The 14,796-nt window shown below is 36.9% G+C and overlaps 1 protein-coding gene across 6 annotated transcripts; it reads left to right on the forward strand.

Moving 5' to 3' along the window:
* The first annotated feature begins 151 nt into the window (after positions 1-151).
* Positions 152-13,401, forward strand: LOC103709427 (glutamate--cysteine ligase, chloroplastic-like). Of its 6 annotated transcripts, none has more exons than XM_008794769.5 (16): positions 152-689; positions 874-1,306; positions 2,131-2,281; positions 5,783-5,890; positions 6,356-6,448; positions 7,505-7,588; positions 7,762-7,830; positions 7,914-7,984; positions 8,074-8,142; positions 9,624-9,717; positions 9,873-9,962; positions 10,056-10,136; positions 11,674-11,766; positions 12,055-12,135; positions 12,217-12,286; positions 12,796-13,401. In XM_008794769.5, the coding sequence occupies exons 2-16, from the start codon at positions 981-983 to the stop codon at positions 12,882-12,884; spliced, it is 1,569 nt and encodes a 522-aa protein (XP_008792991.1). In that variant the 5' UTR covers positions 152-689; positions 874-980; the 3' UTR covers positions 12,885-13,401. The 6 variants fall into 6 exon arrangements, with proteins under 6 accessions (XP_008792991.1, XP_088558529.1, XP_008792999.1 ...); XM_088702403.2 differs by having other exon boundaries at positions 5,783-5,869; XM_008794777.5 differs by having other exon boundaries at positions 954-1,306.
* The last annotated feature ends 1,395 nt before the right edge of the window (positions 13,402-14,796 follow it).

The raw sequence follows: 14,796 nt of genomic DNA on the forward strand, positions 1-14,796 counted from the left end.
ACCCAGAGAAAACACCAGCACCTGATTTACGTAAGCGCCTACGTCGCGGGAACCATTACGTGTCGTCTTGCAGCCATCATGACCTTCCATTTCCTTGATCGCTTCCTCATGATCACGCCCATCACGTGCGCCCCATCCCCCCTCGCGGCCCCGGCCCCGGCCCCGGCCCGCTTTTCGATCCAAAGTGGGAGCCATGTAAACCCACCGTACGGTCCACCAATCAAGAATTTTTTTTATTTTTTTTTGGTGCAAACAAATCATGAATTATTGAACTCTTTCCCCGTTAGATATCCTGCGGCACCAGCCGCCGGTGTGTCCAAATTTGTTTCATCTCAAGTGGGTCCCACGCCTTATGAGCCCCACGTGTCCTCTGTTGGAGCCCATCGCGCGGATGATTTTGTTCTGCCCTGGGGGCGAATCGTAGCGAGGGTACCGCAAAATGAGCATGCTGCTGACGTGTCTGCAGGGAGGCGGTGCGGGGCCCACCCACAACTATTATTTATATTTATAGCCTCCCACTTTCCGTCTGGTTTCTGGCCTTTCTGGTTCGTCTTCGGCCGTCGAGCGGGAGGTGCGTGCGGGGCGGCGCTCGTCTATCCATCTTCCGTCCAATCCTCAAAGATAGAGAGCGAGAGAAAGCCGCCGACGAAGAAACCCTTGAATTCCAAAACCCTAGCGTCCACAGGGAGGTAGTTCTGTTGGATCTTTTCGTCTCCCTCGCTTCATTTGCATTCTGTTTGAGAAATTGCGTGTAATGGAACGAATCGATAGAGTTCTAAGAAAGATGGGGCCTTTTCTCTGCAATCTTGTTGCTTGATTTGTTGTTGCTTGATTTGGTCTCTTGGCGTCTAATTTATGCTTTTATTTTGACAGCGGCGTGCCTTCTTTTTGTTGTTGTTTTGTTTTTCAATTTTTCCTCAGGAATTGCTACTCTCGTTTCTGTCTGATTCTAGGTCGGGGACATTGGAGGGTGGAGAATAATGGCGATCGCTTCACGGTTGCCTCTTAACCGGGTTCATCGTTCTGAGATGTTAAATTATACTGGTGGTGTGGAGTGTGATGTTATTTCGAAGGACAGGCAGCTCAGAGTGAGAAGGAATGTTATGGGTTTTCGTAATATGGCGAGGAATGTGGAGAGAAGGTCACAAGGGCTGCGTTTCGACGTCGTTGGGTCCAGAAGAGGGCAGCGGATGGTTGTTGCTGCGAGTCCTCCTACCGAGGATGCAGTGGTTACGACTGAGCCTTTGACAAAAGAGGATCTTGTTCGGTACCTTGCTTCTGGTTGCAAGCCAAAGGAGAAATGGAGGTATGCCTCTTGATGCACCATCTTTGGCACTTCAGTTTGTTAATTTAATTATAAGATGGTCTCGCACATGTTGCTCATCTAGTTTTGTGCATATGTAACTTTAGTTGTCATTATTTGGTGTCTCCTTACGTAGTTCGTTTACTGGGCCTTTGATTTAGTATATCCTGTTATTGCTTTAGTTTCTGCATTTCATGGAGATTCCTGTGACTCTTATATCAGGCCTTGTCTTGTGTTGGGCCACCCCCTGGCTCTCACCGAATCCAAGAAACCATTATGTGTGTGTGTGTGTGTGTGTGTGAGAGAGAGAGAGAGAGAGAGAGAGAGAGAGAGAGAGAGGGTGAATTATTTTTATCCGGTTCGTGTTTTTTTTCCATGAAACATTGATTATGTGGTTTTGTTTATCATGCAGGTGTAGTCTATGATGATTTTCCTACATTTCTGGTATTCTCTCAAAAATGCTAGTGTATAGTTCAATGCTTTCTTTCCTGTTGATTTAGATATGAGTAACGATAGGGGGATCCTATTTCATGAACACCAAAGGTTCTCCTGCCATGTAGTGCTGGGAGATTGGGGTAAATTCTGGAAATTAGTGCAATACATGGGGTCTAGTTGAATGTGAAGTTGCCACACTATCAAAAGTGGTTCTAAGAAGCTTCTGTATGCACATGATAGGCACCTCTTAGAATTTTCATTTTGAAATAATCATTTTATTGGTCAAGTATAATGGTTTTGACTTATATGTGTTACAGTTTTTCTCTGCAGTTATATTATGAGTAAACGGCCACATCTTATTTGCATTTTCTCACATAATTTTGTTTTGACAGAATTGGTACCGAACATGAAAAATTTGGTTTTGAAGTTGCAACTTTACGCCCAATAAATTATGAACAAATTGCAGATTTGCTAAATGGCATTTCCGAGAGATTTGATTGGGATAAAGTAATGGAAGGGGATTATGTTATTGGTCTCAAACAGGTGAATACGTTGTCCTCTTTTATGGTGACACATTTTTGGCTTTTTTCAATACCTCATGTGAACATATTTTCAGCTCATGTGAACATTGTCCTCGGTCTGATTGTTTGCCAACTTCCCCTTCATTAATTGCTAGATTTCCGCCATCTCAGGCTTTATATGGTTAATCTTGTAACGGTATTTAGGTCTCTTTTACATCTATCCCTTCTGTTTTCTTACAAGTCCAAGTAGATTAAGCCTCTCTCAGTAAGGGTTTTTCCAATGTTCTTAGTTATAATGATCATTCCACCAGTCAGCTTGTCTTCAATTCTCTAGCACTATGTTAGTTCTAGGAGCGAGGGCTGGCATGGTCAAAATTCTAGATTCGACCCCATTACAAATATTTGGTTAAGCAACCAATTAATAGAATAATCTTTCCTTTGGAATCATCATTTTCTTAAATAAAGTAATTATGGTTCCAGTCCCATACCAACGGGAATGAATGATATTATTGGAAAGCAGAATTCATGGTTTAAAGCTTAATAATATCTGTGGTATGAATTCATTAACTGCAATTGTTGTATAATTTGGAAATGGCTGACTTCTCGGTTGTACTTGTTAGTCCCAGATTTATATGGAATTAAAGAGTTGGGGATTTTATACCACCATTGTAGAGAGCTAACGCCTCTCATAAGCAGTGGATTTGCTTGGATGATTGAGATCTCCAATCCCATCTAGTCAACCAATTACTTATGAGATCTTCATACACAGAGGAGGAAATAGGAAACTTTCCTTCGGGGGCCAAGATAATCCTAGTAAATCATTACAGATTGATGATATATGTTCCACATTAATCTGTTCCAAACATTAACAAATAGAATAGCTATACATACATGTACAGGAAATATATTTCCATATTTTCAAAATTAGAAAATTAGAAACCATGTTATCTAACTTTTGTTTGTCCTACAGCACCTATCACTAGATTACTTTCGTAATTAAAGGAATACATAAAGCACAAAGAGAATCACATATAAGCATTGTAAACATGGTTTGTTCCAGCATAATACCCAAAAAGGATTCATCTATTTGTTTTTTTTATCTATAAAAATTATAGCATGAGAGTTGAAAGGATACAATATTTCTAGAGAACAAAGAGAATTGAATCTGGGAAAGAGAATTGGATTTGGGAAAAAAGGATGGTACATAACTCATGGGCATTACTAGCACACTCTTTTGCATACTCAAACAATAACCATTCTTCCCTAGTTTACCCCCTTCAGTAACTAGAATACAAAATCTTTTTTTGATGGAGGGGTTAGCCTCCATCCGGCCACTTGGGTGTAGACAAGATTCGAACCCAAGTTGTTGGTTACTACAGCTTAGTGACTTTACCAGCTACACTAGCTAGTACCCATAAGATGTAGAATCTTATTTTCCCTAAATTAGAAAAATGATCTGTTGAGAGCGGGCCTTGGTCAATGGTAAAGTTGCTCCACTGTGATTTGTATATCACTAGTTTGAAACACGGAAACAACCTCTGCGCATGCGATATTAAGGCTGTGGCATCTGACTCTCCCCAGACCCCACAGCGGCAGGAGCCTCGTGCATTGGGTTGCCCTTGATAATGTGCTTTTTCTCAAACATAAGGTAGAAGAAGATAATGATGGACATAAAAAGGGGTTGGTTTCTTTGTATGTTCCTATAACTGTGAAGGAATCCTATGCCCACGCCTAGCTATTATAAAAGCAATAGTTGTGGAAGTCATCGATTGTTTATTGTTGTGTATGGGATATAATTGAGGATCAACCAGTATGATCACCTATTTGGGAGAATCAAGAGAAGCTCAAATGCTTCATTTTTGTGATTGTTGGACATCAATTTTTTTTTTAACGAATATTGGGAGGGCTTGGCCCCCAGCCCCTGGATCCACCACTAATCATACAATCCTTTAATGATCTCGATTGCGCATCAAAGAGTTCTTTTCAAATATCTGCACCTGTAACAGCCCCAACTTCACCCAAAAAAGCTTACGAGAAGTTATTATTTCGGCTCCTTACTTCCTTGGCCATGTATAAGTACTTAAGATCTCTCAATTGCATAACCGATGCAGGTCTAAATGCATGCTTGCATGGGCCTCACGATATCCTCTCTTCTAGTATGCATTCTTAGAACACCCAATTACAAATCCCAAAAAGTTCTTCTCTTTGAGCAAAGCATTCTTTCCACTATTTGGAAACTGCCTACCATGCCTTCATGCCTAGGAACACCATTCTGTCCCTCATTGCACAGACCTTACCAAAGGTTGCCTGACAGTAACAGTCAAGGAGAAGGATGCACTCAGAAACTTCAAAGTTGGATCGCTACCATGTGGGGAGGTTCGATACAATACTTTTTCTCGACGTTTTGGATCGAACTAATCCATTGACACAAATCGTTCATGGGCGAAAATGGAGTTATTTGGGTCCTGGAGGATTGACGGGGCGAACTGCTAGTTCTCATTATGCTCCTCAGTTCACGCCAAACGTTGGACTTCCCAACAGGTGGAAAACAAAGAACCAAATCCTGCAACTAGGGTAATATGCCCGCTCTCCGGACAAAAGAAGAGGTTGGATAGGTGCATGAATATGTACTAACTGGAGTCGACATCTTTGGTCAAAATAAGAATCAATATAATTACAAATATCAGTTTATGGGTGGAAGAATTGTGGATGGCCTCCAAGAGGTTTTGGATTGGGTGGTTGGAAGCCATTAGAAGGTGAATCAGATGTGGCCGCAATGTGGAATGAGAGGCAAGGAAAGCTCCATGTTGGAGGAGTTCTTATATGCCGGAAGAGTGGGCACAACCTATCTGGGAAGGAGGGACCCTTAATCAAGAGATTGGATCCAAAAAGACAAGAAAGATTCTTTAAGATTTTCCAGGTAACCTGCTGATTTGATAGGTTTGGGATCTTGATCAACTGAGTAAATCCAATCATGGTAAGAGGGGCCAGTGCAGATTAGCTAGCTATAATTGTGGCATAAAGTCCACTACTTCTAAAATTAATTTCATTCTAGAATATAACTAGCTAAATTTAACTATTTCTCGAAAAAAAGCTAAATTAAGCATTATAATGAAATAATATCTTCCATCTCGCTCCATTCCTGATTCCTTATTTTCCATTCCCATGCCATTCTGATTCTATTATGATTCCCATTTCATTCTTATTCCTGTGAGACAAACTTAGTGTACGTTGCTTCTGAATGTGTTTGTTCATAACTCTATTGTTCACTAGAGTCTCAGTTTAGCGATGCTCATCTGGCTTGTCTTTTTTTTTTTTTTTTGGTCCATTCATGCCTTATCTTTATATCTTAACATTTGTTCCATTACAACTGCCACTTACCTTTAAGATTTTCAAGATTTTCCCAAAGGTTAACCTGCAATGACTAAGCTTTTCTCTTTAGCACATCTCTCCATTAAGGTGCTTGATCTTCAATTTGTTTTTCAAATTTTTGAAAGGAAGAAGTTGGTTTCTGACTGAACAGGGGAAGCAGAGCATTTCATTGGAGCCTGGTGGCCAATTTGAGCTCAGTGGTGCACCTCTTGAGACATTGCATCAAACTTGTGCTGAGGTTAATTCTCATCTTTATCAGGTCGGTTTTGATTAGTATTAGATTCTCCATGTACATTTTTCTTTTTAATTTATTTGTTTGTCTGTTTGTATCTTTTAAAGTATAAAGCTTTTAATGAATACTAGAAATTACCTCATGTCCTATATGACATCTTCATAGCTTAGATGTCCAATCTATCTTTGTAGTTCATGATGAACTTAAAAACATAGTGCAGAAAACTTTTAAATTGTGCATTGTTTTATGTAGTGTTTTTTTTTTCGATTTACCTTTGTATTTCATATTCAGTAAATTTGTTTATATATTCATTTTAGCTTGATGATGTGCCCAACTTTAATTCTTTATATTCTTGTGTCTCATTAATTTGTGACATTCCTTTTGGTGACAAAGCATGAATACATAATTTTGGGACAAAGGTCTTAAAATTCAGTTTCTGAGAATTTTATGGAGTTTCCACTTTCATTATACTTCTGCACTACTATTTGATAGGTGAAAGCTGTGGCAGAGGAATTGGGGATTGGATTTTTAGGAATTGGTTTTCAGCCAAAGTGGGAGCTAAAGGACATTCCTATAATGCCAAAGGTATGGATTTCTTTTTAAGTTTACATATGATCTGCATAAATAATGCATGCATCAGAGTCATAGTATGTTCTATCACATAAACATCTAGAGACATAAATATATGGGCTTGGATGTGCTTTCCGTGTATGTTCTACTGCTATTTGGTTTATTTTCTTATTGCTTCAGAATCTATGGCAAGTAGTCTATATGCCTTATCAAGCAATAATTGATAATATAGATGACCAACAGAAGAGGGAAGGAGCCAAGCTCGACCATTTAGGTAGGCTACGGGGGAGATTTTTGAAAAGACAGGAAGCGCTTTATAAACAAGTCAACCTTGCAAACAAGTTTGGCCTATCAACAATACTTGTTCTTATTACTATTATATTTTATGTTTCTGAGTGATATTTAATTATGAATGTCTAACATTAGGCACTGTACCTTCAAATTATAAATTTTATTAGAGAAAGCCCCATATAAATGCACCCATATGGCATATTATTTTTCCTATTATTAAAGCGACTTCTTGATTTCAAGGCAATTCCTCATTGATTGCCTTGAGCAGTAATATGTCCCTGATATAAAGGTTTAGGGTGTTCCCTTCCCCTCCCCCGCTTCCCCGAAAAAAAAAAGATAAAAAAAAAACACCACCGCCAAACCAAAAGGAAAAGGGGCACTTATCGAATCTTGCTCTTGCTATCTTACTTTTAAATAAAATTTTGACTCTAAAGAAGTTTTAAAGCATGAAAAGAATGTAATCAAGTTATAAATTAGATTCTATAATGTCAGATGATCTAGTTATTTTTCTTTACCTATATTTCTTGGTTAAATAGCCTGCTGCAGTACATTCTATGTTTGTCCATGTATTCATAACCTTGGGAACTATTATTTCTCCTTACTTGGTTTTTTATACACAATTTCTAGATCTGAAATTTTCTGACTAATTTGAATTAACCAGTCTATGTTAATCTGCCTCCAAGGTATCACATGGAACACTATGTCTCTGAGGGCATGATCTTTTCTTTTTATCTGGAACTTCTTAATTAGATATCTTTATTAAGAGACTGTTTTCTGCAGGGAAGGTATGACATTATGAGAAAGTACATGCCAAAAGTAGGGTCTCTTGGGCACGATATGATGTTCCGGACTTGTACAGTTCAGGTGAAACCTTATCTTTGGCTTATAAACACACATCACATGTTCTCTCACAGCAAAATCATATCTTCTTGATAATTATGCTTGACATCAAAAAATTATTGCAATTGTAGAGGCAGAATATTGCTGGAAGATCATTTATTAAGAAAGTAACACATAAAATGTTTTCTATTCTATAGGTAAATCTTGACTTCAGTTCTGAGTTAGATATGATCAGGAAATTTCGTGCTGCTCTTGCATTGCAGCCTGTGAGTATTTATGGTGTATCTTCTGCCATTTAGAACTTCCTTTGTTTCTTTGATGTTTAGTCTCTCACTAGTTCTTGAAACAGATTGCAACAGCAGTGTTTGCGAATTCACCTTTCACTGAAGGAAAGCCAAATGGTTATCTTAGCATGAGAAGGTCTTTGTCAATTTTTTATGAATTTTCCACTTGATATACATTACTAGTTGGCTATGCAGATCTTCTAAAATTCTCACCAATTGTTGCAGCCATGTTTGGACTGACACGGATAACAATCGTGCTGGAATGCTTCCTTTTGTTTTTGATGACTCTTCTGGGTAAGAAACCAACCCCCTCCCCTCCTCCCTCTCCCCTGCTTTCTCTCTTGATTCGGGCTTTTTGCAAACCATGGAACATTTTCCAACATTTTTACTTAATGTTATAGTTTTACTGGATATGTCTTATAAGAAAGTATTTTATGCTTAATGAGTAAATAGAATATGTAGAGAAAACACTCAGATGTTTTATTTAACTGGCCTCCAAAACTTGCAAGTAGATATAGAAAATTATATTTAATTGTCAAATCTGTTCCATGTGGTAGTATTTATCATGTCAATCTTGTTCACAAGAGGAAGGATGAAACACCTATTAGTGAAGCTGAACTAGTCTTATGTTTAATTTGTTGACTCTATTACTTTGAATGCAGTTCATGGTTGCAGTTGAGGATCTAGGTCAAATATTTTAAAATGGCTAGAAAATGTTTTATCCTATAAACTGAATTTTGTAGCCATCAAATATTTGACAACAATCTTTTTAATTGCTTTCCTTTCCATAGGATCCAATGCTTATTGTGATTGCGATATTGTGAATGCCATCTTCTTGGTGAAGCCTTGTTATTTTATCTTTGCTTGAGAGAATATATTATCAGAGAGATGGAGGATGCTGCCCAAATTCTTATATCTAAGCATTGGCAAAAGTCTGCCCTATGGAAAATCTAGTTTTAGTTAATAGACAAATTCTGTAGATACTTCTTCCTCTTGCACTAGGTCGTTCATACTACATGCTTCATGGTAACATCTTAAAAGTAGTTGAGCCATTATTGTGTGATAACAATCAACAACCCTTACCCCTTAAATTTGGTGCCTAATGTATTCTCTTGTTGCGTGTACCTTTCAAGGGTTCAGCCTTTTTTAACAGCTAGTCTTTCAATATCTTTCCTTATTACATCTATTTAATTACGTAAAATATTTGGAAACATTGTCCTAAAATTTTTTACCCCACTGACAACTTTTTTCCCACTTTCTTTCCAATGCTATATGGTGGTCTTGTATGCAGTCTAGCACCCTCTACTATAAAGGGGAACAGGAACTGCTCCTCTGTTTTCCATTTATTGGTCGTTGATTGCCCAGTCCATATTAAAGACTGGCTGCTGCTTCTGATTAGAAAACTGGGTTGCTCATCCCACAACCTGCAAACTCAGTTCCACATATACTCAGTTTCCTATATCACTACTAACTACTGTGCTATGAGCCTTATTGCAACTGTGATTAGGTCTTGTGGCTTGGGAGCTGCTCTTTATATTCTTACATATTAAAGTTTTTCCCCTTGGTGCTACCAGCTTGAGTTCATTCTTAGCAAGTTCTTGGTTGTTTAGATGCTATTCTGTTCTGTACCGTCCCTTCAACTACAAAGTAAAGCAGCTAATATAACTCCTATAATAAGGAGTTAAATTTTATTGTTTCTCGATTATGTTGTCTTTTTTATTGGTAAGAAGCTTATTATTAACCAGCTTGGTATAATTTTTTATTTTTCCTTACAGATTTGAACAGTATGTGGAATATGCTCTAGATGTTCCAATGTATTTTGTCTATCGAAATAAGAAGTATATTGATTGTACTGGAATGTCCTTCCGGGTATGTTTCTATTTTAACCTCCTGTATCATTTTTATTTTGTTTTTTTTATAAATATTTCTTCACATTTTGAGTTGCAGGATAAAATCTTTGTGAGATCATTTCTTTTCTTGACCTATTTATTTGAAATGCAATATTTAACATTGGCTGTCTGCAGGATTTTATGGTAGGAAAACTTCCTTCCATTCCTGGGGAGCTACCAACACTGAATGACTGGGAGAATCATCTAACAACAATTTTCCCAGAGGTTTCCTTCATTAGACAATCTTATGAGAGTAATAAAATTTGCTATCGCAATATTTAAGATCAAGAACATACTTATTTTGCATCATGTTTGCAGGTTAGGTTGAAAAGGTACCTAGAAATGAGGGGTGCAGATGGTGGTCCATGGAGGAGATTATGTGCTTTGCCAGCATTCTGGGTATTGTGCCTTTTTACAGTGGTTTTAAGATTAGATTCAAAATATATTGTGATGCATTTGGCTGTTAGAGAGACTTAGGCCCCGTTTGGCAAAGCTTTTGGTCGGCTAGAAATTAATTTCTAGCCCTCTAAAAGCACTTTTAGATAGTATGGTAGTATTTGGTAAAAAATTTAAAAGTTGTTTTAGCTGTCAGAAAGCCGAAAACGTCTATTTGGAAAAAGCTCGTTTTTGGAGCTTCTCTCCAAAAGTACTTTCTGGTCAATGTCGGAAGCTGTTTTGGTTTTAATGAAATTTTTTTAATGACCAAAATGCCCATCAATAAATCTCATGATTACATCTTATATTATATAATATCATATCATAATATATTATTATACTATAAATACAATACAATATAATAATAAATTAATAAAATATTATATTATATTATTATAATAATATAATATATTATATTATTGTAGTAATACATAATTATAATATAATATATTTTTATTATAATAATATTATAATATACTATTAATAATATAACAAGATAATATATTAGATTGTATTACATTATATTATATTCTATTATATGATTATATTATAATAATATAATATTATTATAATATAAACATATAATTATATTATATTATAATAGTACAATCTATTATAATAATATTTAACAATAATATAATGTTATTATACTATAATATAATATAGTCTATTTTATTATAATCTATTATTAGACTAGCTTCTAATCTATTATATTATATGATATTGTTATATTATATTATAATATTATTATATAATATTATGTTACATTATATTATATTGTGGTAAATTGTATTATTAACAATACAATATTATATTATATCATATTATGTTATATTATTATGATAGAGTATTCAATATTATATTATACTACATTATAATAATATTATACAAAATAATAATATTTTAATATATAATAATATGTAATATTATATTGTATTAGCCTCCATAATGCAATACTATACAATATTCTTTATTGTCATTTTATCATACCAAAAATATTTTCTTATTTTGGTTACCAAATATATATTAAAGCTTCACGATACTTCAGAAATATAGTTACCAAACAACAAATAACTTTTTATAAAAATTTTACTTCCAAAAGCTCTACTCTCTGAAAGCTCTACTCTCTGAAAGCTTTAAAAGCTCTACTGGCAACAATAATTCCAAACAGGGCCTTAGTGATGCCCGAAGCATGCTTGATCATAAATGTTTCACTTAGGACCTGTTTGGATTAAACTTGAACCGGCCCGTACCGGCTGGTACGGGCTAGGAACCGGTGCAAACTGATCGGTTCGCACCGATTCCAATTTTTTTTTGGGCTTTTGGATGCATGAACCAGGCCGAACCAGTGATACTGGTTCAGTTTGGTTCGAACAGGTATCGAACCGGTCCGGTAGCCAACCGGTATGCCTACCGTTTCCGGTTCGCCAATCCTTGCTTGTAATGATGTTGATCTTTTTCTTTGTAATATCTAATTATAGCAAATTTGTTTCTTTTGCAGGTGGGGTTATTGTATGATGAGGTTTCACTACAAAATGTTTTAGACATGATTGCTGATTGGACGGAAGAAGAAAGACAGATGTTAAGGGAAAAGGTATTAAAGGGAATTCAAGCTCCTACTTTTGCATCATCATTATTCAGTGCATGTGTTTGACAGCTTATTTATTTCTTGCTATTTTATGTATTTCAACTAGACTCTTAATTTATAAATTTTGTTTCCAAAAAATGCAAGGATAATGATTCTCATATTTTTATTTAACATGGCATCATGAAGTTGAGGATTTTGTTAATGTAATTTTGTTATTCTAGTGTAGATAATTATCCTATATATTTGAAAGCCTGCCATTTTTGACCATCAATCATAATTTTGAGTTTTTAATAGGTAACAATTACTGGTTTAAAGACTCCATTCCGAGATGGACTGTTAAGACATGTTGCTGAAGATGTTTTAAAGCTGGCAAAGGTTATTTAACTAGACAAGCTATGGCTCTAAATTTGTGGATGGATTGCATATTATAAGATTTTTTCTCAAACATCGTTGCAGGATGGATTGGAAAGAAGATGTTATAAAGAAGCTGGATTTTTGAATGAGGTGACTGAGGTGGTTAGAACAGGTAATCCCTTTCACCAGTTAATATATTGTTATAATGTCTAAATTATCTGTTTAATCCAAATTACATGTGATCAAAGGGATTAACAAGTTAAATTTGTTTAATTTTGAAATTTAAATAAGTGAATAATCTTTACTCTTTAGTTACCTTCTATGTTTGAGGTTCGTTTAACTGCTTGCCTTAAATTGGGAATGATATGCGATGATAACCCATGAAGAAACTGGTTTCCTGGTCAACACAAAAAGTAATGGGAACGGAAATAAAGGTGGAATAATTATAATGCTTGGTTTCCTTAGGGACTTGGATGGTTTATTGCCATTTTGTCATGAAAGGTTAGGTGGACTTGGATAGTTTATTGCCAATTTGTCATGAAGGGTTAGGTGCAGGTTTTTACATCCCCATATCTGAATGCGCACTGGTTCTGCTAATAGATTTCGTGAAAGCATTTTATCATTTTGTATACTTTACACTCTTCCTATGAAGCACTTCTGATCCAGTTTGTCATGTGATAGGAGTTACACCAGCTGAGAAGCTCTTGGAGTTGTACCACGGGAAGTGGGGATGCAGCGTTGATCCTGTTTTTGAAGAGTTGTTGTATTGAGGTGTAAAAAATGTCCTCTTTCAGGTGCTTTCTATGGCAAGTAAACAACAATTCCCAATTACATGAAACCCATGAAGGAACCAGACTTTAGTGCCTAATAATCCTCATTTGGGAGAGCAGACCTTGTGCCTGGGTGGGGCTGGCTCCTCTATGGGCAGAAATTTCATGAAGTGGGAGGAGATTTGCCAAGAGTGACTTGGAAGTTGTTCTTGCAGGGAAATCCTCTTCTTTGGCAGTGGTCCCTGCTTTCTGTTGGCAATAATGCAACCATTTTGCTTTTCCCTAGTGTAATCCACCTCAGGGGAACTTGGGTGTATGTGCTTCTCATGGCAGAACTGTTAACCTTGTATGTTGTTCCAGATCAGCCATCGTTCATGGGAATGCGTGCTGAAACTTGTTCTGATGGGTAAGCTACACAGGTTTTTGTGGCTAAGTTCATTTTCATTGTCTCCCAAAGAATTACTGCAGATACAGGTTTTATGATTGAAACAACTGTGCTCTGAGACTTTGCATAAAATGCCACAGTAGGATTCATTATTCTTTTATTTTTACATAATTTCTGACACACCCACAGATTCACGTGATATATGCATAATTCTCAATCCAGGTAAATGCCTCAAAATATTTTACCTGAGCCATCAGGTGAGATGGTCTCGACAAGCAAAGGCCTACTTCTGAAAAAAAGAAGTGGAAATATTGTGTTGCACCAAGTTCACTAAGTTGATGGCAGATTTTCCTTGTGGTGATATTTGTTGGATGCGCAGTTTTTCCCGCATGGACGGTACTGCGGAACGAATGGAACTGGACATGCTGGAACTGACATGGTGTATATTTTTTTTTAAAAAAAAAATGGAAATAAACGAAGCCATCAGCCAGTTAACCATGACTAAATAGGACCATCATTATTTTGAATAAGCGAGAGCTTACAAAATTTAATGCGAAACACTTGAAATGAGAAATGGTGAGGGATACGATGAAGCTAAGGCGTGTTTAAAGGCTATCAGTAGACAGCAGTGGAGGGAGAATGCCACCAAATTCAATAAATAATTCTTGAGTGAAGATGACCGACTGCATTAGCCTAGCAGCGGCACCCTAAGGGTGTGAGGCCTGGGAAGCGACCAAAAGCACTGCTGAAAACATAAAGCAGAACTTCTGCTTGTGCTCTTCTTATATACGTGGTTATAGACCTTTTAGACACCGCATACTCCATTATCTAGCTGCTCGAGCGATATGACAGTCTTAATGGAAGTTTGCTTCAAACTCATATTATGTGTTTGTGGATTGGATCAGAAGTTCCAATCGTACCATACATTCAAGCAAAGAAGTGGAGAAGGAAAATGAGTCAACCATGCAGAGCCATACTTGTGCAGCATCTTCTGGCATAGGGGAAATGATACTGATTTGGGAGGCACTTGTTTTGGACACACACAAAGTTTCTCCCACCATGTAGGACAGGAGGAGTGGTGCAACCTGCAAGAATATACACACAGGGCAGTGTCGAATCCTGAATTTGCAAAGCCAGCACGGCATGGGGATGGGCCTGAGGAAGGCTGTGCACTGACTCGTACCACGGAGCATTTTCCTTTATCTCATTATGACAACCTCTAAAACAGCGTCCAGGGAGATGTCCATACTGGAGCAAATCGATCAAAATAGATGTGTTTACATGAGTTGTTTTTCATGTAAATTCCATCTTGGATGAAACTGCCGGTTTGTTGATGTCAAGCTGCAAGCAATTGTAATAGCAGCTCGACTTACGAAATGAGTACTGATGGGAAACATATTAATTGAGATGGCTCATCCACTAAGGGAGTGAAGTTCCTGGTAGAATCGTGAATCGGGCAGTCTATTTGGGCATGGCTCATATTAAGGCAGCTACTCTTCTGGCAATAATGTAGCCTTTGAAGTTTAA

Source organism: Phoenix dactylifera, chromosome 8 (assembly GCF_051530095.1).
Source record: "Phoenix dactylifera cultivar Ajwa chromosome 8, Ajwa_hap1_PhDact_Kaust_v1.1, whole genome shotgun sequence".
NCBI classification, from domain to species: domain Eukaryota; kingdom Viridiplantae; phylum Streptophyta; class Magnoliopsida; order Arecales; family Arecaceae; genus Phoenix; species Phoenix dactylifera.